Raw genomic sequence first — 23825 nt, forward strand, 5'->3', positions numbered from 1 at the left:
AGGGATAGACGCCAGCAGCGGACCGGCGGTCGATGCTGGTCGATGGGCCTGTCACACCGTCGCTTGTGCATGCCAACTTCTCATGCCGCGATCGCCTCAAGTTTGTCTCTCGACTAGCTTCCGCCCTCCACGACTCTCCCATCTCATGGTCCCGGCGCCGTAGGCTTGTCCTGGGGCTGTCTTGCCCCTCATGCAGGCAGCATACATCAACGATGCATCCACGCGTTCGGGATCAAACAGCTCGGACCACACCATGACTGCGAACACTCCTTCCCCATATTTTCTTCCGGATGGTGAACCTATAACACTGGTTCCGGACACACAGGGGCTTGACCAGAGTTCGTTGGAGGACATCGAGGATGAGGATATTTATCGCGGGGAGGACTCTGCCCCACAGCGGCCACCATCGCTCATTTCCCTGGATTCATCTTCGTCCTCGTCTTCATCCTCGTCCTCCTCGTCGGTCTTTGGCGGTCGCCTTGGAGCGCTTTCGGCTGTAGTAGAGCATGCCATCTCAACTTGGGCTCGGGCGTGGGCATCCTCATCAACGCTCTCAGATTCCTCTTCATCCTCGGACCGATCCATCGTCACAGTGGCCAGGTCTCAACCGTCCCGTCGACGCAAGAGACGACACAGTCTCGCGGATATTCATAATCAACGCTCAGAGCGCGAAATAGCAGCTCGTCTTAGAGCCCGAGAGGAGTCACGCTACATTCTCCGTGCCTTCGATCTGTATGTCCCCAGCTCGTTAGACTCCCGCGTCCCTTCGTCAGGGGACCTTACTTCTGGCAAAACCGATCGAGGGTCACCATTCTTACACACAGACTCCCTACCTCTTATTATTACTCAGCTTGGTACTGTCCTCAAGGATGGTGAACGAGCTTGGCGGGCTCGATCTGAGACAGCTGTTCCAGAGCCGATTCAACCCATGCCCTGTCTCCTACACCATGACTACATGATGCCCCAAAACTTTGAGCAGCCCTGCCCGTCCGCGTATCAGGACTCGTGTAAGTTACGGAAGATCAAAAAAGGGAAACGAAGAGCCGCCGTAGCCACACCTGCTACGCGAGTCCAAAAAATACCTCTCGTCGATAACGGTAGGAGTGCCCCCCGGGAAGCCTGGTGGCTTGATGTGGCCTCTCCAACGTGGGGTGACTTGTGTGCTATTGGCAAAGCAAGTCCCCTCTCATTGAACCTGTTTTGCCATACCCTATTGATCGTTGTCCCATTCAGCTCCTGCATTTGCATCCTCTGACATTGGAGGACATCCTACAACAAGATCCCCGCGAAAAGCTAGAGCTTTTCCCGAAGTTGGGATATTATTTTATTGTCTTTCGCGCTGTCGAGAGCCAGAAGACTCGTGAGCGACTACGTGCGCTTCGTTTGGCGCGACAAGGAGGCGAAACATTAATAGATGAGGGTATTGTTGGAGAAGTGAATGTTTATCTGGTCGTCTTCCGTGAAGGCATCTGTTCGGTGAGTCGGTTTGACTATCCCACAAAGTACATAACCGACACCTTTGCGAGCAGTTTCACTTTGGTGATATAGGAGGTGTGTCCTATGTGCTTCTGGAAATGTATGTGATGTACTCACAAGGTGCATAGAGCACACGGACCGCATTCGTAATAAAATTAGCAAACTATCAGAAAGTATTAATATGACATCTGGTACGCCTTCCGACCCCACTGGGTTGCATTCGCGTTCTCACTGTGTTTTAGACTGGATCGCGCATGGCATCATCGATTCAATTGTGGATTCTTTCTTTCCCTTTCTGGAGGAGATAGAGAAGGACGTCGTCGACATTGAAACTCTAGTGGTCTCTGACCCCGTTCATTTGAATCGCACGAGCGAACACGCCGAGCCGCGTCCGCTCACACCCGATCCTGCTGCTCTCGAGCAGGTAGTGTCTCATGAACAGACACAAGATTCCGAGAAGTACAGCACACCTACATTACTGGAAAAAATACCCGAACCATCTAAATCTGGACAACACAAGACGCGATTCATGCTTCCTTCGAATTGGGCAATCCACTACCGACGCTCTCGGCGCTTTTTGCGCCAGACGTATGGGCATTTCCGCGTTGTCTTCAAACATACGCCTATAGTCACGACTGCGAGCACAATTCAACGCATGACACGGACCAGGAGACTGGTGACATCTCTCGCCCGGTTTTTGGCTCACAAATCTGAAGTTATCGCCCAGCTGCGGAAGCGGCTGCTAAGCGTAGGCGAGTGGGGGCTTGTATATGGGACAGACCATGATCAGGATGTGTTTATCTACATGGGAGATGTTCAAGGTAGGATTTCCCGTACCTCTTTTTTTTAGTGGGGCTAAAAACGTATCGTGATCAGATCATATTCTGACCTTACAGCAGGCGCTAGCTCATTACGAGCGCGTCCTAAGCCAGTCGCACCCCACCTACTTATCACACCTCCGTCTTTCTGTTGCGAGGGCGCAGTCGGGGACAGATGCTGCTCTTGTCACTTTGTCGACGGTCAGTCTGGGCGTGGTGTGTATCCAGACGTTAATTGGTGCGTGCTGTCGTCCGAGAATTTTGTTGCTCGATATCTTATGAATCACAATTCAGGTTTATTTTCCATGAACGTCGCTGTGCCTAAAAATTCTTATCAGAGTGACCAATATTGGTGGTTTGCAATTATCATCGCGCTTTCCATTGCTATCACTGTTGTCTATGGCATCTTCGTCCGATATTGGTGGATTCAAGCCAAGGCCAAGAAGCGGTCCAAGAATCTATGATTATTTCCTGATACCTATGGCCCGAACTGTAGAGTCATGATGTTTTGAGCTGGCTCAATAACTTCACAAATATAATTACATATATACTTCCCACTGGGTATGTTCTGAAGTCGAGAACTGTTACTACAAAATCGATCCCAATTGATTCCAATATTAACCACAACGCGCTTGATGTAAAACCTTTTTCGTATTTTCAATCTAGACACTCATGAAACCCCTTTCGGACAATGGATGAGAGCGGGCCTATGCATCATGATCCTCGCGCTTCTTATCACACATGCTAACAACATGTTTAGTTTCTTCGAGTACGGACAGCACTAGTGATGTGTCAGTGTTTCGTGCTCGAACTGCAGTGACGGGAAGACCCACCCTTTTCGCGGAACTGAGTCTCCTTCTTTTCGAGCTGGTCAATGGTGAAAAGCAGCTTGTTCTCGTGCTTGCGAACGTCCTCCTCGTCGCGATGGAGCTTGTCCATCTCCTGGCGGATCCGCTCCGACGCCTCGGAGACATTCTGGCACAAGAGGCGCATGGCTTTGACCTCCGCGTGGTATCCGGTCCGCAGCTCCTCGAGCTCGTGGCCTAGCGTCATCAGCCATGATCAGTGTGCGCTCACGGGAAGACGCGTCAGTGCTCTGCTCACCCAGGACCTCAGCCTCGTTCGCCGCCTTCATGTACTTGGACATCTGCTCTATCCAGTCCCTGTCCATGGCCCACGCGACGGACTTGGTGACGCTGCCGACGCTCAGCCTGCTGATGCTGTTCGACTTTTTCAGGCTGCTGCGCCGCCGGGGGAGGGGTCGGCGCGCAGTATCGTCTGCGCCAACTTCGGATCCTTCGTGTATGGTGGGCAGGGTCGTACCATTGGGCGGGGACGGAGACGGCTCCGCCATGGGAAGGGGCGCGTCGGAAACGTCCGGCAGCTCCTCCGCGAGCGTCGAGGGCGAGTCTGACACGAAGGGTATGTCCAGTTCGGGGTCGTGTGTGCGGAAGGGTATGGGCAACGGATCTGGAGACTTTGCACTCAGGCGGCCGGCATGCGACTGCGTGCTGACCACGGACGATGCGGACCGCTTGCGGTCGACGGACTTGGAACGCGTCGGCGGGTGGCGGTCTGCTTCACGCACTACACTGGGAATGCGAGTGGTCCCCTTGGAAACCGACGCAGATTGCGCGCGGACGTGCGATTTATGCGCTTGCCTCTGTATTTGCTTCTGGGGTTGGGGGGGAGGAGATGGGTTGAGCAGCGTCGTCGTCTGACTCACCGAGTCCACCCGCCGTATGGGAGCGCGATCTAGGGGCGCGCGCGCGGTGGTCTGTCGGCGCGGGGGAGAAGGACCCCGTCGGTGGACATGGGACCCGCTCTGACTAGGCAGAGGACCGCACTTGCTGCAGCAATAAGACGTGGCCGCCTGCGCACCACCCTTGGTATCGTCAGTAAAATTGGCCCCTTGCGTTCTGAACCACCGCTCCATCTCCTTTACCCTGAAGTCGGGAGGTGCGTGGACGGTGAAAAATGTAGAGCGCGCGGGTTGCTTGCCCGCTGGGGCGGATGCGCGTGCCATTCGTTGGCATTTGCGGATCATGCGGTCTTTGAGATGGCGGATTTCCAGGATACGGTCCCAGGAGGCATTTCTGTCTTTTGCCAGCTCGGCGAGCTCTGCCTTTAGCAGGTGGCTATAGATGAGCGCGGTTCGGGGAGGGAGCAAAACCTACAATGCCGTGGGTTCAATGACAGTGACGAAAACGCGGACGACGAGCATGCATACCCTCAGTTCATTGGGAGTGTCCGTACATTGGAGGTATCGCCATCCGTTCCTAGAGTGACCCTCTAGATTCTCCAGTTGACCTCGAACGGGGCTTGGCTGGAAGTAGTTCAGCGAGCGAGCGGCATCTCTGGAGGTGTTCATTGGAGAGCCTGAGCCCAAAGGGTAGGAGAGGAGGGGCTCGAATCCAGAGACCAAAAAAATCGACGACAGCGATCAAGAGATGTGACTCGGAAGTGATGAGGGCGAAAAGAGATTAGAGCGGGGAAAATGAAGACAATCGGAGTGAGAAAGCGAGTAATAACCGAGCACGGGTGCGATGGGCTCAGCAGTCGCGCATTGGGCAATGGATGGGGCTGTTGGGTACCCAGTAGGCACCAGAGCGGCCAGGCGGTTTCGCTTACATGCAACGTGCAGCGCTGGGTGGGCGTTATCTGTTTACGGCGAACGCGAGGCACTGACAATGAGACGCAAGCTCCGTCCCCGAGACGGCTATCGCCAGCGGGTGGTGGTGGGCCAGTGCAGCTGGCTTCATCGGGTGCATCAAGGCGGGGGAGGGAGAGAAGGGCACATATCGCGTTCATCTGGTCACACTCCCCTGTGGGTCCGCCCGGGTTGTGGAGGATATGTATACTCATAGTATTATGAAGAGACTCGGACCGACAGCTGCACTCTACCAGAGATACGGATACGCTTTATGAAGAGACTCGGCTTGGAGGTGCACGTCTCCCCCACGAGACACACCTGTCGGAGCCGGTCACTGCGCAGCTGGCTGAATGGGCGTGTGCGCTTTGGATTGGGGTGCAGTCTTGTGAGCTGTATCAACGCGGTAGTCTAGTGTTCAGTAAGCATCAATGAGCGTACATCGTAGTGCGACAGCAACAACGACGAGGAGCTCCCCGTGCTCGGCGGCGAGTGACGGTCGGCGATGATCGACACGGATGGCCGAGTCGCTCCCGCGCTCATAGTGCGCTCTTTACCACTCACCACCACGACGCAGCCACCTGCCTTGCAGACTGGCTGCTCCCCCCTTTGCTTTCAATGTCGTCTGCTCTTGCTCACTATGAATCATTCCTCGTCAAGAATGTGTCCACCATCTCCTCCCTCGAGTCCTCCTTGAGGTCCATTACGTGGATTCTGCCCGGCAGGTTCAGGGATGCGGAACTCGCCTCCGAAGCTTGTTAGTCTTTCTGCAGCCCTCTTCTGTTCTCGTCCTTACGACGGACCACTCCAGTGTCCGCTGTGCTCAATGTCACGAGCATGTACCATGACACCCTCCTCGCAAAGTTCATCCAGTCAGACCCAAAGTACAAGTCTCTCATCCCTCCGTCCCCACACACGCGGTACACCCGCGCGTGGTCTGACAAGAACTCGCAGTACAAATGGATTGCGCGCACGTTGCAACTCATCCGCTTCCTCGAGCTTCTTGTCGAGATGGGTTTACGAAGGACAGTCTCTCGTCGCAGTCGCTGGCGAGGTATCGTCCTACTTGAACTTGTCAAGTAGGTGTTCACTTACGTCCATCCCATGTCCTTTTCTGAATTCCATTTGTATGTTTGCAGAGCAGGCTTGCGGCTTTTCCTCTTGCGCGCCACCAAAAGGCCGCTGCTCTCGCCGCCTATCCCTGAGCGCGAGATAGATCCCTCCTCTTTGCCTCCTGAATCCGACACGTCATCCCCTACCCTTGCTCCGTCTTCCCCACCGTCTTCCCTTCCGTCGACCCCAGAACACCTGAAGAACAATCATGTTCCTCTTCCAATCCATCCTTTATTTACGCCACCCCCTCCAACTCAGTCCCCGTTGGCTGTCGAGGATTATTTGCTGCCAAAAGCTTTGACAACTATGTCAGTGAAGACACCTACAATGATTCTCCACCCGCTATCGTCTTCGAAGGAGTGGCTTGCAGAGGTAATATACATCCTACGGCCTCTAATTTACGGTGCGCGCTTCATCGAGTCCTTCTCGCATCCGTCAATATATATATATATATGTTCTTTCGCAGCTATTATGCTGTCTCGAGATCGCAAGAGCAATCGACCTCTCATGACAGCACTCGCGTTGGAGTTTATCTCACGCAACTTCAGACGCGTGCCTCCACGATCAGCATCTCTAGAACGCTCGGAATACGCGCTGAGAGATAGGGACATTCTTTGGTACCTTTTGAGGGGATCTATCTGGCAGTCGTGGACACGGTACGTTCTGATCTAATTGCTGACAACTGAGATCTTACGCTAGCTGTATAGGCCGAAGCTGGAAGCGATCGCGCAGGCGACTAGTAACGCCCCATTAATAGGTCTCTTCAGTGCATTCGTGAAGGATTGGATACCGTTGATCGATGAATATTATTATTGTACGTCACTGCGATAATATTACTTCCCATATCTTCTCTAACATCCGCTTGCAGATACGGCTCCTTAAGCTCTGCTACTATTCGAGTGTTTTGTGCGGTTGCGCGATTCTTATTTTAACTGATGATGTACCTGTCGTTGTGCACAACGATGACAGCGTCGGACAGTGTGCGGGTCTACAGTCAACATTGCTGTATTCTATCATTCATGCATCACTCACGGGGTGCTAAGTTTTTCATATATCTGAGTGATTGGCGGCTTTTTGCCTTCTTATCATGATTGCTTCTTGGAGAAAATTCAATATTACAGTATCTTGGGTTCAGTTGGATCATTTCATACATCGTGAGCTCGCACGCCGCCAGCTTGTGATGCTGATGTACCGCACTTCCATCTACTTCTACACGATGCATATGCTGTTCGGGGTTCTGTAGAGTTTGTGTTGAACAAGTTTGTCGACCAATCGGCTACGACCTACTCCATCAGAGCACCTGAGACACAGGTTCTGGTCTATCCATAATCAACATCTCGCTGATAAAGTTTTGCGGTCAGTCTTTTATACCGTTGGTACGTATGCTTCAAGCCCCACTTCAGTTCATAGTGCATACGCTTTCCCTGTCATGGCATCTGCTCAATCAACCGACCGCCTCCCTAGCGCGCGCAGAGTCGTCACTGGCCACGATCAAGATGGCAAGTCTTGCGTCCGACACAAAGATGATCTGGTTTTAAACGTATGTATATGTGCTAATTATCGCATATGTGTGAACTCACTCGGTCCCACAGGAAGGGCCAGGGTTCCCCGGAGTATGGGTCTGTTCAGCGTGGTCTACGAGCTCAGTTCCTACCAACGACAACAATACCGAGTGAGAACCCATAGGCTGGCCGCCCCGTCAGGCTATTGATTGTCCTCGCAGTCTCGAGGGTTTATCTAGGCCGGTTGAGGGAGATTTCGGCATTGTCATGCACAACGGGACAAACCTCATCACCACCGATCTCGCGCCCGGAGCTACAGCAATGATGGTATGTCGGCACCTCGCTGCTTTCACCAACACGATCTGAACGCAGACGGTAGCATCAAACGACATCGCTGGATTACAATATTCTGGGTGAGTGATCAACCTCTATGTCCGCATTGTGCTGGACTCGATGAGCCCGCACGCGCAGTCTCCGGAACGCTGGTGCTGGAGTTGACGGACGGCACCGAAGTGACGTTCAGCACCCCGGGGGACGTGATTGTGCAGCGCGGGACGAATCATGCGTGGAAGAACCCAGGCCCTACCTGGACGCGCTGGGCCTCGGTGCTGGTGTCTGCAAAGCCTGTAGAGGCCGCGCTCTAATATAGTATGGAGGTCCGGCAGACCGAATGAGTGACGGTGTACGAGCCGAAAGGATTAAGTTTAGCACGCAGAGGGTCCATCGTGCCATGCGGTCGTTGTTGTAAATGGGCATGTTTTCTCCGAAAATACTACGAGCATTCACGCAGCATGATGGTCATTTCGCAGCGATACAAAAACAACATCCGGCAGGATAAGCGTGAGACTGATATACTGGAGTCAGTTCTTTTTTGTTTGGATGAGCTGGGTGGGGCGTGGACAGCAAACAAGGAGCCACTTCTTTTGCTTCGTGTAAGATGTCACTGGAGGTTCACGAACAATCCCCCGTCAACCAAGAGAGATGCCCCAGTCACGTATTTGGCGAGGTCGCTAGCAAGAAATACGACCGGGCCAGCGATGTCGTCTGGCGCTGCAAGATACTCAAGTGTCAGGAATCGCAAGCTATCCAAATGCGAAAGACTGACCACCGAGACGGCCCAGAACTGTTCGTTTGATCATGTTTTCTCGCTTGACGGCGTCCGACAGATCTTCCTTGTTTATGTCCGTGGCAATTGTGCCGGGAAGGACCGCATTGGCGCGAATGTTGTACTTCCCAAGGGCGATGGCACAGCTCTGCATGAGGGATAGAATGCCCGCTTTGGTGGGAGTGTAGTGGCTGCGGATTTTGAGCGGGATGAATCAGCCACGAGCGAACAGTAACTTGCCATTGCATTTCACCTCCGACTAAGGCAGAGATAGAGGAAACGCCAATGATTGAACCGCCCTGGGGACTCTGTGATTGCATCTGGTTCGCCACGGCTAGGTGTAACTTACGAAGGTCAGACTGGAGGATACTCTGATGCGGCACAACTGACCCTGCACGACAAAGAAGGATCCGTCCAGATTCACTGAACGAGTGCGTTCCCAGGTCGCATGGGGCATTGTCAGAAATTCTGCGAACGGGCAGATTCCAGCATTGCTGACGAGGACATCTAGGCGCAGCATGAGACGATACACGCGCTGCAGATACTAGAGACCGACCTATCCGTCCGAATGCGGCGACGCCGACTTGGACGATCTACACAAGTTTGTTGTCGATGTGAGACTCGGAGGGCGCTTGCGAAACGGAGCGTACTTTGGACGAGGTGGCGGGATCGGCGATGTCCCCAGCTACGGCGGCAACCTTGGTAGTCGGATAGCGCTCCTCGACCTCCACCTTCAATGTCTGGATCTCTGTCTCTGTCTCACTGTCTCCTAGGTAGTGCAAGACCAACCCTGTCGCCCCGTGTTTCGCACTTTCGACCGCGCAGGCGCGTCCAATCCCCCGAGATGAGCCAGTGATACATACCACCTTGTTCGCTAGCAATCCCGACATGTCGCGCATATACGAGGCCCGCTCTTCGACTTACGACCCATTATCTGGTGTTCTTCATCAAGCTTGTGAATTTGCATATCTCGCACGCGAGAGGCCCGATATTGAGGCAGATGGGGGCAGTATGGGGACTCGGAGAGTTGTACACGGTCCGCATGGTCCGTCTCCGTGTCACAGGGACATCGCTCCCTGTTGGATATGGGACGCTGACTATGTCATATGCGCACTGCAGCATTTGAGGCGTATGGCGGAAAGCCGTCGTACGGGCCTGGAGTCCGGCGAGATGGCGTTCACGCCGATATATAAGTGTGTATGCACCTGATGCACAACTGGGAACTTCATTCTCATTGTCTACAGGTCTAAGCCGGAATGCCTTCTGCCAAGATGTGTGTAGCTCATTCAGCTATTAACACTTTGTGTATTGATTTGCCACTCCGTAGCTACTACGACGCAGATGCCGATCTTGGTCTTCTAGGAGGCAAGACGATCGTTTTCCTCGGGTATGTGATACCTTTGCACGGGAATATCACATGTCTTACGATCACCTTCACAAGGTTTGGGAACCAGGGAGCAGCGCAGGCCCAGAATCTTCGCGATTCAGGCATCCCTAACGAGCAAATCCTCATTGCGAATAGGCCAGATTCATATGCCGAAGACGCAAAATCGAAGGGATTCATTGTTGAGCACGACTTCGTGAAGGCAGCCAAACTCGCAGACGGTGCGACTAGTCTTCCTTTACTCGATGCATGGACTCACGGGGAACTATTCCTCTAGTGGTCTTCATCTTGATACCCGATCAAGTCCAGCCCCGCATATTCAACGAGCAATTTGCTCCCAACCTGAAGGATAACGCCGCGATTGTCGTTGCCAGTGGCTACAACGTCTTCTTCAATCTGCTTACATTCAAATCTACCCAGGATGTAACCATGGTGGCCCCGAGGTGTGTTTTTTCAACTATACCTTCGGTCGTTGCTAACGTCTCGTCTCAGGATGATCGGATCTTCGGTTCGCAGCCTTTATGTCAAGGGCAAAGGTTTCCCATGTTTTGTCTCCGTCGAGCAAGACGGCACGGGTAACGGTCTTGCTCTCGCGTTGTCACTGTCGCGCGCGATTGGTGCCACAAAGGCAGGCGCTATTGCATCGTCTGTTCGTGAGGAGACGGCTATGGACCTCTTCGCAGAGCAAGCCCTCTGGCCAAACATTATCACCCTCTTCAGGTGAGTGGAGCCAGCTTCTTTTGTGCATGCAGTCCTAATTGCCGGCGTGGTTTTAGGGAAGGGTTCAGCGTGCTCAAGGAGGCAGGCTGTTCTGACGAGGCGTTGTGCTACGAGATGTACGTGCGCCGTCCAGAAAGTGCACTGTTTCTTCTCTAAATCCCCGCTAGGTGGATGTCGAAGGAGCCCGCGGAAATTTTTGAACGAGCGGCAGAAGACGGTTTCATTCATCAGGTTGGCTAGAACAGCAAGTAGAAGTTGATGTCGATCTGACCGTTGTTTCAGCTGAAACATCACTCTATCGTGTCACAATATGGCCAATTGAGTGGCGCACTGGCTCTGGACGGAGTAGCAGTACGAGAGCACTTCAAGAACATACTCTACAACCAGGTATGATTTTAGGCCATTTTCTCGAACGGCACTGACGGGAGGTTACGATGAAGGTCTTGAACGGCAAGTTCTGTGGCGAGTTCAGCAAAATAGAAGCCGATCTTGAGAAGGAAGGGGATGCCAATCCGCTGAATCAATTGTACAAGAAATCAGAAGAAACAGAACTTGTGCAGGCGGAGAAGCGCGTTCGAGCTCGTTTGGCGGGTCTTCTGTAGAGGGTTGTATCATTACACGTAGATTTCTGCTTGCAGTACATAGAATTACGGAATTTGTAACTTAACATGAAATTCATGTATCATATTCGCTTCTTGCTTGAACGGACAGCCGTGACAGAGTGACTTGCGTATGAGATGGTGACAGCCTGTGACATGACTGTGACGTCCTTGTTGCGACGCTCAGCCTTGACCGAGCCTTGGCTCTTCCCTTACCACAAAAAACTTCATTCGTTGTATCGGCCAACACTTCGGTGCAATTGTACGGCAATGTCGTCCCCAAACGGCAAAATGGATGTTGACAGAGAGAGGTCGCCTGATAGAAGGTCAAAGTCGTAAGTGCATGGCAGCTCTCTGGATTTTGTGGGCAAGTGTTGACTGGGTTCCTGCACATTGAAAGCTCTCGTAATCACTCGACGGAGACACATCGTACTAGACGCTCTCACCGATCCCGTTCGAGGGACAAGGAAAGGCGTGACAGACGGCGCGACCGCGACGAGCACGAGGACGGACGTCGTAGCCGCGATAAACGTGACAGAGATCGCTCCCGGGAGAGGTACCGAGATCGCGACAGAGACATTGACCGAGACCGAGAGCGGGACAAGGATAGAGAGAGGCGCAGAGACCGCGACGGTGAGCGACACCGCTCCGATAGAGAGCGCGCCGAAAGTCGTCATAGCCATCGCGACCGTGAAGACAGAGATATCAGAGAGCGCCGCCGCAAACGAGTCGATGATGCAGATGAGGGCCTTGAAGGTCGTGATACTGAAGTCAAGAGGAAAAGGCACGACGAGGGCCCAGATGAGTCGTCTCTACCTGCACCGCCACCGTCTGCAGGGCTTCCTCCCCCTCCCCCTCCTTACGATAGCCCTCGTCGTCGTAGGGATCGCTCGCGGGAACCAGACCGCAGATTTGGGGATAGGCCAAGGGCGCGCGACCCGCGCGATGAGTTTGACGACCTTACTCGCTACAGAGACAGGGAGAGAGAGCGCGACCATAAACGCAAAGATCGTGTTCCATCAATACCTCCCGAGGTTCCTAAGAGTCCGTCCATTCGGTAAGTGTTGCGCTCGTGCTAATGGCTCAAGCCATTTTGACGTGTTGTTTTTTTTCGCGCTTATTTAGACGACCTTCGCCCTCGTATGAAGCGCCTTTGGACGATATGTTGAACCCAGATGAGCCGAGGGAAGACGATTCTGAAGCTCGGTCTGTATTTGTTTCGCAGCTTGCTGCCCGACTCACTGCTCGAGATTTGGGATACTTCTTCGAAGACAAGCTCGGCGAAGGAAGCGTTATGGATTCTCGTATTGTGACCGATAGGATCTCAAGGAGATCCAAAGGGTAAGAGTGGTCTTATCAATCAGCCCCATCCATGTTGTGCTCATACGTGCTTGTTAGAATTGGTTACGTCGAATTCCGCTCCGTTGAACTTGTTGACAAGGCACTTGGACTTAGCGGCACTGTTGTGATGGGCCTTCCTATACAGATTCAACACACCGAAGCCGAACGGAACAGATTACATCCGGGAGACGGGTGAGCCAGAAAGCCCATTAAATTTGTTGGGTACTGATACGTGCCAGGAATTTGAACCTCCCACCTGGAGTGAGCGCACCACATGGTGGCATGCAGTGCGTTCTATCCCCATCTCTGTTTCGTATTCTTATCTGTTCTCGTCAGACTTTACGTTGGCTCTTTGCATTTCAACCTTACCGAGTCCGATATCAAGCAGGTCTTTGAACCCTTCGGCGAATTAGAGTTTGTTGATTTGCACAGGGATCCGATGACCGGACGCAGCAAAGGATATGCATTTGTCCAGTACGACTGTCGTTGGATGTTATATCATCTTTATGTGTCTCATGACCCATCTTGCAGGTACAAACGAGCCGAGGATGCAAGGATGGCTTTAGAGCAAATGGAGGGCTTTGAGCTTGCTGGCCGCACTGTGATTGGTTTCCATCTTATGCCCTCTTTCAAGTTATTGACAGACCTTTCAGCTTCGTGTCAACACCGTGCACGAGAAGGGGACAACAAAGTACGCGCAGCAGGATTCCTTGGATGAAGCGGGCGGTAAGAACGAATTAGAAAGCGTCTACGTTGTCACAGCTCATATTTGGATTCTCAGGTGGTAACTTGAATGCAGCTTCTCGACAGGCGCTGATGCAGAAACTAGCCAGGACTGACCAGCCAGCAGTCAAGCTCCCACCTGTGTGAGTGCTACCATATCGTTTCAAATAATACCCAGCTAAATAAATCATAGTACCAAACCGAACATTCCTCAGTCGATGCAATCAAGATCTGTCCTCCTGAAAAATATGTTTAACCCGGAAGAGTAAGTGTACTCATCATTTCCGCTAAAGGTGTGGAAAACTGACTCGGAGCAGGGAAACGGAACGTGACTGGGACAAGGACCTTGCTGAAGATGTAAAGGGCGAATGCGAAGACAAATATGGCAAAGTAGAATTCATCAAGGTGGAACGGGAGTCTCAGGTATGCAACATCTGCTGATTTGATGGCCGGATGCTGAACGATCGTAGGGCGAGATTTACGTGAAGTTCGATTCAATCGAATCAGCTAAGAACGCAATTCAAGGCCTCCATGGTCGTTGGTTCGGGGGCAATCAAGTCTCAGCTGCATTCATCTCAGATGCAATCATGCAGGCTCATCAATGAGCAACTCATTCTTCGAGAAGAGTTTTCGTGATCCGTTACTAAATATTTTCTCTGTGATACAGGGGCGTAAAATCACTTGTATTCTTGTGCTGTCCTTAATTTTAAGTCTTGTGGCGTTTATTCTCAAAAATTATGCTATGCAGATTCCACTTACGCGTTTATGCGTTTTCCTCGAGGCATCTAGGGATACAGGAGTATAGGCAGGTCTATACTAACGTTCTCACGTATCGTTTGCTTCAGTGTCTTTTGACCAACTTTTTATGCTAGAAAATCAATTCTCGACGCGCGAACCTGTGGACCGAATGATTAGATCGTCTGCCTCAGTCTGACCGATATTCCCTTAAGTAGGTTATACCACGAACAAGCCGGAAGACATCGAGTCGAACGTTCTTGAGAACGGGTGATGTGTCCGACAACACTTTCGACGTCAATGGATCAGTCTGCAAAAGTGATCTGATATATTTGGTCTTTAGATATTACGCGGCACAGCGACCGCAATGGCCGGTGCATCAAGTCATTGTATTCATGTTTTAACTTCCAGGATAAAGATCGTAAGAAACTAGGTGATTACTGAAAGTTGTCCAGGTCTCGATATGAGTATCATGGTCGCAATTGTACTGCGTCTCGTATATACCCACTTCAGCACTGGATGCTGGTAGAGGCACGATGGTGCGGCTGGATTGGACTCAGTTCCTTGCGATGCTCCTAACGCGACCTCAGTAGTAATGGCTTTAGCCAGCCGTTATAGGGTTAGCGCAGACGGATGGTGCATGGTTGGTCATCATATGGTTATATGTGGCCTTTGATCGCCCTGCTGTAAGATACAGAAACTGGAACAAATACATCTTCTCTTTAATCCCGAGCTCCAAGCTCCGATTATGAACGATGTTACTCTCAATTATTGGGTCTCAAATGCCTTGCGCAGTGCCAACGCCGCATCCGAAACAAGTTGTCTACCAATCTGCAAGACGCTGACAGATACGAACGTAGAAGAATGAGCCACAGAAATCTCTTGCAAAATGAAGCTGCCTTACCCTAGACGACGCGTGCGCACCCATTCGTTCCTGTACGTCAATACACTCAATAATATTACAAGTGCTGCGAACGCACCATCCATGGCCATGATGGGATGGGGAGCGCCTTTGTAGATCTTGAGCTCCACCTCGATTCCTGCCTGCTTCAGCTTCTCCGCATACACGACACCTTCGTCCCTCAAAATATCCAGTTCGCCGACAGCAATCCAGGCCTTGGGGGCCTTCTTGAAGGTCTCTTCTGGAGCGAATATGGGAGAACTGTCCCACTCTAGTCGATCCTTTTCGTTCGGCAGATAGTAGTTGCGGAACCACAGCATTCTGCCAACCATGAGGCCAATGGTGTTCTGGTTTTCTGCCCACGATGGGTATCGGTCGTCGCTTATGCTTGCCGTGTTGTCCGTGACGGGAACGGTGAGGACCTGAAAGACTAGCGGGATAGGCGGCTGCATGAGTGCGGCTTTGTGCGTGAGGATCGCGGCCAGGTTGGCACCACTAAAAGATGTTGTGAAGATGTTATTGGTGGCGACTTGCAGCCAACACACCTGGATGAACCTCCAACGGCGATCTTGTTGACATTGACGTTCAGCTGCGCAGCGCCTTTCTCATAGACCCATTTAAGAGATTCGACAGCATCCTCCACTGCAGCGGGATACGGATTTTCGGGTGCAAGCCGGTAGTCGACCGAGACGACGACGCAGTTCGCTCCTGATGTGGAACTGTAGCTCTCTGATACGCAGATAACACACGGGCATGCTCACGCTGGCACATATTGGTGCTGAATGCATTCTCGGTGTTAATATTTCCCAACGTCCATCCCCCTGCAAGCACATGAGCATGTTCCAGACGAGTAACGCAAGGTAGGCTCGCCTCCATGGAAAAATAGATACACGGGCCATCCGTCTTGAGGCGCACTGCCCTCTGGTGTGAAGACGCGGACAGCACATTTGCTGAGGGAGAGGTCCTGTACGTCCCCAACTTTCAAGGGCTCGGACCCGCCGGCCACAGGAGGATTCAGACGGACGGCAGGATCCCAGGGAAGGAGATGAAGCGGGATCACATGCAAGTTGTTGGCAGTATGGTACGCAGCATATTCGGGGTCGAGTCTGTCCCGAATGTCGGGGTGAATTGGCTGGTGAATTGGCCGCTCAGTGGTAGGTTCTGCCATTATGAGATGATAAGGGTTCCTGTGAGACTGCAGCAAGTTTATATAGGGAACAGGTGAGCCTTTTGCACTTATCAGAAGCGACGGTTTGTGCCTTGCCACACCGGGCCGCGGAAGGCTCATTCATGGGCTCCGGAAATTGACCTGCTGAGGACGCAGACTTGGAGCAATTGTGGTGGGAGCCGCACGTGATATCAGGCTTGAAGACGGATGGGTTTTATCGATCAGACTCATGAGTGGCGCTGCGACCACTTGTATGTTGCGGGCTGCAGCCTGTTCCCTGCCGTCAACATGTCAGCGTTTACCATACAGACAAAGACTCCTTTTCACATCAGCGCAAAACCCGAGAAGCAGGAGCTACTTGACGAATACAAGGGCAAGCCTCTCAATGCGATCAGAACACCCGCCATCGTCATAGATCGCGCCCTCTTTGCGAAGAACTGCGCCCAGATGCATGAGAATGCAAGACAATGGGGCGCCAGCTTCAGAGCACATGTCAAGTCGCACAAGGTGGGCACAACGCAGTCCAAGTCTAGGTATCGCTGATCTCGACCAATCCTCAGACATCAGAGGGAACCAGGCTCCAGCTTATATCTTCCGGCGACCAGACACACGCGATTGTCGTCTCCACAGTCATGGAAGCCTGCGAGGTCATCAGAGATGGGCTTGTCGCTGACGGCACTGTTAACGATGTAAGTCTAAGCGCTACTCAGGTCGCGCACGAGACTTGACCGCATGAGTAGATCCTCTACGGTTTGCCTGTTGCTCTTAACAAAGTACAAGATCTGTCCTCTTTGTGGGAAGAGATTGCCGCCTTCGATGCCAAGTTGCGTATTCTTATAGACCATCCAGACCAAGTCAAATTCCTCGAGGCCTTCGAGAGATCAAGGGCAAATCCCAGAAGGTGGTCTGTCTTCATTAAGGTGGACTGTGGACAGAAGTGCGCATTCTGCTTTCGGCAATCGATTTAGCAGATAACATTCGATACAGACGAGCGGGACTGGACCCAACCTCTTTGTTATTCAAATCACTCCTAACAACCGTCTTCTCCTCGCCTGTTATATCAGTCTATGGCTTCTATAGCCACGCAGGCAATTCGTACGGATCCACGTCGATGTCAGAAGCAGCTAGTTTCTTGTCACTAGAGATTCAAGCGGTCAACGACGCAGCAGGTTTGGCCTTGTCCATCTTGGCAGAGCAGAATAGGACGGGTCGACAAGAACCGTTTGTTCTCGCCATAGGCGCGACACCGACGGCACACGCGGCCACGGCAAAGTCAAGAGCACAACTGGAGACACACCTGAATGGTAGACTGGAGATTCATGCAGGTAGGCCGAGGCTCTATCACAACGAGCACTTGAGGACAAACATTGGCGCAGGTAATTACCCACTTCTGGATCTCCAGCAATTACACACCGGCCTGGTCGATCCCAAGCGTATCGCGCAACGAGTCCTGGCAACGGTAATCTCGTACTATCCTGGCCGTGGTGAGGACGGCAAAGATGAGGCACTGTGTGATGCTGGGGCTATTGCATTGAGCAAAGATACAGGCCCACTTGGTGGGTTTGGAGACGTCGTTGGACGGCCGTGGCGGCTGGGTCGGATTTCTCAGGAGCATGGAGTATTGACACAGAAAGTGGGGGCACTAAGTGGAGGAGGAAGTCAGGAAAGGCTACAAGTGGGAGAGATGATTCAAATTGTGGGCCAACATGCTTGCTTGATCCTAGCGGCGTATCCATGGTACTACGTGGTAGATTCAGATATGCCGAGCAGAGGAGAGGTGGTAGAGGATGTCTGGGTGCCATGGAAGGGGTGGTGATCCACTAGTACCAGATTTCTTGTTTCTGTCCTAGCTCCGTTATTAGCCAGAATTTTGGACTGCATCTAGTCTGAGATCAAACGCCGGATAGAAGACACAGAGGCTGGCAAAGTCAAGAGCGGAAGAGCACAAGCTGGCAACTCGCGGCTACAGCGCGACGGGCACGTGCACAGCGACCGTTAAGGCGGCGCTTAACTCGCTCAGCCACTCTGAAGGCCTGACCGGTCGGCGGTCGCGTTAGGCTCTTCCTCTTGACTTATTTCCCCTACTTCATCTTTGTCTGACATGGCTGTCGATGAGTACGATGCTGATGCTACGGAGCTTTTGGAAGCGTACGGTATGCTTTTGCTTCAGCTGGTCCTCATACAGATTTACGGAATCGCATTGCAGACTTCTTGATGAAGTACATTATCATTGGTATGTGCAACATATGTCTCGCACGAGTAGGATTACTTCAACATCTGCCATTCAGGAGAAGCCGGAACGGGGAAGTCGTGTCTATTACATCAATTCACACACAATTCTTGTACGTATATGACCGTTCATGGGAGATCTGTTGGGTTGCTGATCTCTTCCACAGTCAAGGAACATTCACAACATACAATCGGGGTTGAGTTTTCTAGTCGTACTGTAAATCTTGGGGAAAAACGGATCAAACTACAGGTATATGAGATTTCGTCGTCTTTTATATGTCGTGTGCCTAACAAGTCGAAGTTATGGGATACGGCGGGGCAAGAGAGATTTAGGTCCGTAGGCGATGAATGCTCTACCATTTTTGTTCACTCATTTACGTCGTGTCTAGATCTGTAACACGGAGCTATTATAGAGGAGCGGCGGGCGCAATACTTGTGTATGATATCACGAGGTACGTATGAACTTGCGTCGACGCACCCACGCCAAATATACTCCACAGCCGTGCCTCATTCGCAAACCTGTCACAATGGCTAGCAGATGCGCGGGCTCTGGCTAGTCCACATCTTGTAACCGTCCTTGTTGGGAATAAGTCAGATCGGGAAGAGGACCGAGAAGTAGAGTGGGCGGAAGCGAGTAGATGGGCAGCCGAGAACAGTCAGTTCCATTTGGAGCTAGAGTCGTTCTCGCAACAACTGACTAATATTGTTGGCAATTAGACGTACACTTCCTTGAGGCCTCATCTCTGACGGGAGACAATGTGGAGGCCCCCTTCCTGCTCTGCACAAGGTCGATACTGCTTGCCATAGAATCTGGCTCCCTCGACCCGGAGAAGGCTGGAAGTGGTGTCAGCTATGGTGCCCGAGCTCTGCGCAGGGTAAATAGCTCTAGCCGGCTTAGCTTCGGAAGCCTCAGTGGCAACCGGCGGAAGAGTACTATCAAACTTCGGCTACCTGGGACTGGTGGTAAATGTTGTTGAAGTCAATGTCCGAACCCATTTACAAGGATCTACGACGCCCGAGTTTTTGAGTGGAGATATCTGTGAGTTGAATCATTTTCTGTATTCGTTGGCCGCTACATATAACCTACAGGTTGACTGGTGGCGCTTTATATCATTTAATGACTCGGAATGCCCATTGCTCTCCTGAGGTTTGCTTCAAGTTGGTTCCATTTTCTTCTCTGAACTCGTTGAGGATCACCATGTTCTGTCCGACGCCGTTACACGTATTTTTTTTAGAGCTGACTGCTATGTTATGGATTTGCTCTATAGTCATCTGCCCCATCCGCCATATGTATTTGTTTAGATGTATCATACCTAGGAGCTTGACGAACACCTGTCGGATACCCCGGCATTGCACTCAGCGGTCTCGGCGGTTATGTATTGCTGATGCCCGCGAATACGAATACGAAGCGTACCCCATGCAAAGTCCATGTTCTGTAAGTTGCCGCCACTCTGAGGACCAGCTTGCGATCGAGCTAAGTGCGGCTCGTGTGTGTGGGTGGGCCGTAACTGTCGGACTGCTCCAGCTGATCCTAGCTGATCCTGCTCTTGGAAGCTCAGTATGAACTGGCGCTCAGGGGCCTGGCTCCTGACATGGTTGTCCGCCACATCAAAAGACAAGTGCGAGCATACCGGCATTTAATACTGCAACGGAAATGAGGTCGAGATATAAAAGGGAGGAGTCGAGGTCGTTGGACGGGAGTAGCCGAGGAGTCTGAGGATACAACGGCCCCAACGGTTCCCACATGGGATGGGTAGGCCTGCGCGATAAGTCGGCACCCCCTTGGGCCAAATTATCTCCTCGCCATGCTCTCCGCCATGCTCCCCTCTTCTCTCCCTCCCATATCCTCCCTCTAGTCTATGGCCTACGTGCAAGACCACGACAGACGGCAGTTATCTAGTCCTTCCTCAGGTCAGTGCAGCTCATCATTCCAAACCGCTTCAGCGGCATCTCTCGCCGCATTTTGCCTCGTGGCCTCAGGCCAGAGGCCCCTCCTGCCAAATTTTGGCGTATGGTGTGCTTGACTTCGCTCGCCCACCATCGTTCACTGCAAGCTGCCCCCGCTCTTCGTATGTTTTCCTATTTTTCTCCGAGTTAGCTCTCATAAAGTGTGTATATGCGGCGTAGGGGGCAGTTCTGTGTGGCTGTGCCATAGTCAATTTCCTCTTCTCTGGCTGCCGTATCGAGCTAGAGCGTAGCTGCTGAACACCGATTTTCTACTATCCTTTCAGGTGTATCATTGCCTGGGTCACGTACCGCGAATTCCGCGTCTACGATCATACGGTCTGGTGCAGGCACAGTCCCGACTACGTCGGATACTTCTCACACCGCCTCAGCAAGTCCCACCATCAGTTCCCCTTCTATGTCCTCGTCTGCGTCCGATTCCGAAAGCCCGGTTCACACGACCTCACCAGCTCCATCGACTCCTGCGCCTAGCCCACCGTACGTCTTACCTATCTTTTTGTATCTTTGATAACTACTGACACCGTACTCGACTGCTCAGCTCACCGAGCACTTCTGCACAAGATTCTCCGACGCCAACTACTGAGCAGGCGACCATGTCTTCGGGCGAGACTACGTCCCCAACTGCGTCTCCTTCGCCTACGACCTCGCCGACAACCTCTCCAACAACCTCGCCGACACCCCCTCCAACAACCACTCCCACGACCACTCCAACGACCTCCCCGACGACCACTCCGACACAACCAACTACGACTACTTCACCGACGGATACAGCTACGACGTCACCGACGACTTCGCCAACACCGCCAACGACGTCTCCCACTTCCCCAACAACGTCTCCAACTCAGCCGACCACATCTCCCACACCTCCCCCGACTACACAGTCCACAACCACCACCCAACTTTCACAGCACCAATTAGCGACATTTTCGCTTACTGACACGTCTTCGTCCACAGGTCCAAGTGAGCAGCAGACGTCTTCTAGTTCATCTACCACTGGGAGCCCAGATGTTCGAACAGCGAGTTCATCCCCTTCGAGCGGGACCAGTGTGGCTTCAACATCAGCTACGTACGTGAATCTGGTATATGATCGATCTTATTGTCTTGATATAAATTTGGTCGATATGCAGGACGACGTTCCCTTCGACGGTGTTCGTGACGACGACTAACAGCCAGGGTCATACAGTGACGTCAGCTCCTCCACTCATCACGGAGACAACATTGGTCAGTGGCAGCGATGGGCCCAGTTATGTGACGATTGTTGTGGCAAACCCGACGGTGCCTCTTAGTGGGGGCAGTGAAGCCGATGCCACTACTTCTCAGTAAGTTCGGCTTCGTATATGCTGAACATGCCCTCCAACTTGGCCTCTTCAGATTTTTCCGCAACAAGGGTGCAGTGGCTGGAGTCTTTTTGATCGTGGGATTAGCCGCAGCATCGATCTTGCTATTCCTGTTCTTCTTCATACGCCGGCGACGTCGCACTCGGAGACTTGAGCAGGACGCGGCGGTGTCCTCTGCTCTTGAGGCCGCAGGACTGAATCGTACTCCTCTGGACGGTGATGACGATGACGGACCCGTGATGAGGCAGCGACGGGGTAGCTCTCTCTCCGGCAACCCATTCCGGGACACGGCCAGCTCGTTGCCTAGCGGAGGCCATCCTCCCTCAAGCTACGTAGACGATCCCGCTGCGGGACCAGAACTAATGCATGACCGCGAATTCGATCCGTACGCTGCCTTCGGCACCATCCATCCGCCACCCCCTGCCTCGCTCGGGGTTTCCAGACGAGACGGATACGCGCCCGCACGCACGAGCAGCCCGCCGCTTCGGGGTTCGGCCCATGACCGCAGCTATAGTTCTGTGCGGAGTGCGAGCATGAGCTCGGCGGGCTTTGGACACAGGGCGCAGGAAAGCTCGAGCAGCAACGATTTGCTGCTTGCAGCCGGTCTACAAGGCACGGGAGAGCCGCCGACGGCAGGGTTGAATGCAAGTACTGGGGACGTGTTCAGCCCGCCCCCGAGGAATCCACAGAGGCTGGCAAAGAATGGGCAGACGGATACGGGCGAGTTGTTGAGTGCAAGGGATTCAGCTGCGTCGTCGATATACTCTCTGCCAGAAGAAGGACCATTTGAAGACACGGCAAGGGCCCCGTTGGAGGTATGTGTCGTGGGACGTGCTTGTCGTTTCTGAAAGCTGACAATGGAGTAGGTACGGAACCTACCTGACGGCGTTAGCGTGAGCGACATTTCGAGGGAGCCGTCTCGCCGAGGATGATGGTGTTGTAAAATTCATAGACTGGGCTTTACTGTGGTTACGGACTTTTCTGCTGGCAAATTATTCTCTCATCGCATTTAACACATTCGTTCATGACAGTACACGTCGCCGAACATTCCTCGCACACGTACTGTACTGATTGGAACCTGGACATTAGACTGATATGTAGTACTTTGGTATGGCTGGCTTTGGACATTGTGCTTCTGTACGGTTATCTAAGTGTTACCATACGTTGCCTGTGCTGTTGTTATATTGTCCAGTTTGGGTGTGCGCAGTCTGGATTCCGGGACCGCAGTTTGATATGCCACAGGCCTTGGACTCTGACCTCCACGTCGTCTGCACGCGCCTGCCTCGATGTTCGTCAAGGAGGACCCAGCCATCGCCGAGCCCGCCAGGGCTGGCCCGTCGGTCGACCCACCGCCGAGCTTCGAAGAGGACTGGGGTGACGCGGTTGTTCCGAGCTACAGCGAGCACTTTGCGGGTTCAGACGTGATTGTTGCGCAGGGCGGAGAGGAGCCACCACCCGCGTTCACCCCATACGACGCCGAGTTCTTCGTCGATGCCAGCGGAGACATCGTCTCGCACGACAGACACCTCAACGAGGACGGTGCGTCGCCGCCGTCGCAGACTGCTGCCTGACACTCAGCCGCCGCCCACAGGAGAGGCGCTGTACCGCTTTCTGCTCTCGCATGCGCAGACACCCCCCGCTGTCTGCGTCCACCTGCGCGGCTCGCACGTCGAGCACCGCACACGCCAGGCGACCTACCGCGACAGCCGCGGCGACCACCGCATCAGGGACGAGCACTACACGGAGAACGTCGTAGGTGAGCCCGCCCGCAGCACCCCGCGCACGCTCCGCAGCTCACGCCCGCCCCCAGACTTTGACTTTTCCATCGACCTGGGCCAGCACATCGCGTGCGGGCCGCTGCACTGGAGCTTCCCCGACGAGCAGCCCGCCTACCGCGGCAAGATGGTCCGGGAAATCGACCAGGGCACGCCCGCCGACGCCAGCCTGGCCCCTGGCGGGCGCAGGAAGGCGACGCGCAAGGAGACAACGCACGCAGAGGCCCGCCGGCGCGAGCTCGACGCGCGCGGGCTGCCGCCCTGGGCCGGGCTCGACCTCGCCG

At 53.1% G+C, this 23825-nt stretch overlaps 11 protein-coding genes across 11 annotated transcripts; 8 read left to right on the plus strand and 3 right to left on the minus strand.

The window, feature by feature from the left end:
- Positions 1-190: 190 nt before the first annotated feature.
- Positions 191-2758, plus strand: FIBRA_01047 (uncharacterized protein; the record flags this gene model as incomplete). The annotated part of the gene is made up of 7 exons (XM_012322931.1): positions 191-1122; positions 1176-1476; positions 1530-1551; positions 1605-1667; positions 1719-2297; positions 2353-2532; positions 2589-2758. The coding sequence occupies 7 exons, from the start codon at positions 191-193 to the stop codon at positions 2756-2758; spliced, it is 2247 nt and encodes a 748-aa protein (XP_012178321.1).
- A 243-nt stretch (positions 2759-3001) lies between these two features.
- Positions 3002-4665, minus strand: FIBRA_01048 (uncharacterized protein; the record flags this gene model as incomplete). Its single annotated transcript, XM_012322932.1, has 4 exons — positions 3002-3075; positions 3128-3337; positions 3399-4467; positions 4525-4665. 4 exons carry the CDS (start codon positions 4663-4665, stop codon positions 3002-3004), a joined length of 1494 nt encoding a protein of 497 aa, XP_012178322.1.
- Positions 4666-5562: 897 nt separating this feature from the next.
- On the plus strand, positions 5563-6939 carry FIBRA_01049 (uncharacterized protein; the record flags this gene model as incomplete). Its single annotated transcript, XM_012322933.1, has 6 exons — positions 5563-5701; positions 5756-6023; positions 6084-6460; positions 6524-6713; positions 6765-6871; positions 6926-6939. 6 exons carry the CDS (start codon positions 5563-5565, stop codon positions 6937-6939), a joined length of 1095 nt encoding a protein of 364 aa, XP_012178323.1.
- Positions 6940-7486: 547 nt separating this feature from the next.
- On the plus strand, positions 7487-8203 carry FIBRA_01050 (uncharacterized protein; the record flags this gene model as incomplete). The annotated part of the gene is made up of 5 exons (XM_012322934.1): positions 7487-7597; positions 7650-7729; positions 7781-7886; positions 7939-7972; positions 8031-8203. The coding sequence occupies 5 exons, from the start codon at positions 7487-7489 to the stop codon at positions 8201-8203; spliced, it is 504 nt and encodes a 167-aa protein (XP_012178324.1).
- Positions 8204-8499: 296 nt separating this feature from the next.
- Positions 8500-9554, minus strand: FIBRA_01051 (uncharacterized protein; the record flags this gene model as incomplete). The annotated part of the gene is made up of 6 exons (XM_012322935.1): positions 8500-8609; positions 8665-8855; positions 8918-9008; positions 9055-9171; positions 9221-9257; positions 9315-9554. The coding sequence occupies 6 exons, from the start codon at positions 9552-9554 to the stop codon at positions 8500-8502; spliced, it is 786 nt and encodes a 261-aa protein (XP_012178325.1).
- Positions 9555-9920: 366 nt separating this feature from the next.
- FIBRA_01052 (uncharacterized protein) lies at positions 9921-11370 on the plus strand (the record flags this gene model as incomplete). Its single annotated transcript, XM_012322936.1, has 9 exons — positions 9921-9937; positions 9992-10051; positions 10106-10269; positions 10326-10491; positions 10541-10768; positions 10825-10884; positions 10936-10999; positions 11051-11155; positions 11209-11370. The coding sequence occupies 9 exons, from the start codon at positions 9921-9923 to the stop codon at positions 11368-11370; spliced, it is 1026 nt and encodes a 341-aa protein (XP_012178326.1).
- Positions 11371-11637: 267 nt separating this feature from the next.
- Positions 11638-14036, plus strand: FIBRA_01053 (uncharacterized protein; the record flags this gene model as incomplete). Its single annotated transcript, XM_012322937.1, has 12 exons — positions 11638-11702; positions 11768-12424; positions 12493-12708; positions 12766-12900; positions 12948-12995; positions 13045-13182; positions 13240-13309; positions 13362-13434; positions 13490-13574; positions 13625-13696; positions 13749-13854; positions 13902-14036. 12 exons carry the CDS (start codon positions 11638-11640, stop codon positions 14034-14036), a joined length of 1800 nt encoding a protein of 599 aa, XP_012178327.1.
- Positions 14037-14934: 898 nt separating this feature from the next.
- Positions 14935-16235, minus strand: FIBRA_01054 (uncharacterized protein; the record flags this gene model as incomplete). Its single annotated transcript, XM_012322938.1, has 5 exons — positions 14935-15007; positions 15071-15562; positions 15613-15775; positions 15829-15888; positions 15923-16235. 5 exons carry the CDS (start codon positions 16233-16235, stop codon positions 14935-14937), a joined length of 1101 nt encoding a protein of 366 aa, XP_012178328.1.
- Positions 16236-16523: 288 nt separating this feature from the next.
- On the plus strand, positions 16524-18051 carry FIBRA_01055 (uncharacterized protein; the record flags this gene model as incomplete). Its single annotated transcript, XM_012322939.1, has 4 exons — positions 16524-16742; positions 16796-16924; positions 16976-17172; positions 17223-18051. 4 exons carry the CDS (start codon positions 16524-16526, stop codon positions 18049-18051), a joined length of 1374 nt encoding a protein of 457 aa, XP_012178329.1.
- Positions 18052-18336: 285 nt separating this feature from the next.
- Positions 18337-19441, plus strand: FIBRA_01056 (uncharacterized protein; the record flags this gene model as incomplete). The annotated part of the gene is made up of 7 exons (XM_012322940.1): positions 18337-18388; positions 18442-18468; positions 18524-18577; positions 18632-18797; positions 18854-18916; positions 18965-19119; positions 19182-19441. The coding sequence occupies 7 exons, from the start codon at positions 18337-18339 to the stop codon at positions 19439-19441; spliced, it is 777 nt and encodes a 258-aa protein (XP_012178330.1).
- A 1385-nt stretch (positions 19442-20826) lies between these two features.
- Positions 20827-22698, plus strand: FIBRA_01057 (uncharacterized protein; the record flags this gene model as incomplete). The annotated part of the gene is made up of 5 exons (XM_012322941.1): positions 20827-20906; positions 20968-21495; positions 21557-21748; positions 21801-22581; positions 22633-22698. The coding sequence occupies 5 exons, from the start codon at positions 20827-20829 to the stop codon at positions 22696-22698; spliced, it is 1647 nt and encodes a 548-aa protein (XP_012178331.1).
- Between the last annotated feature and the right edge of the window lie 1127 nt (positions 22699-23825).

The sequence above is a fragment of the Fibroporia radiculosa genome (assembly GCF_000313525.1).
Source record: "Fibroporia radiculosa TFFH 294 genomic supercontigs, scaffold441, whole genome shotgun sequence".
NCBI lineage: Eukaryota > Fungi > Basidiomycota > Agaricomycetes > Polyporales > Fibroporiaceae > Fibroporia > Fibroporia radiculosa.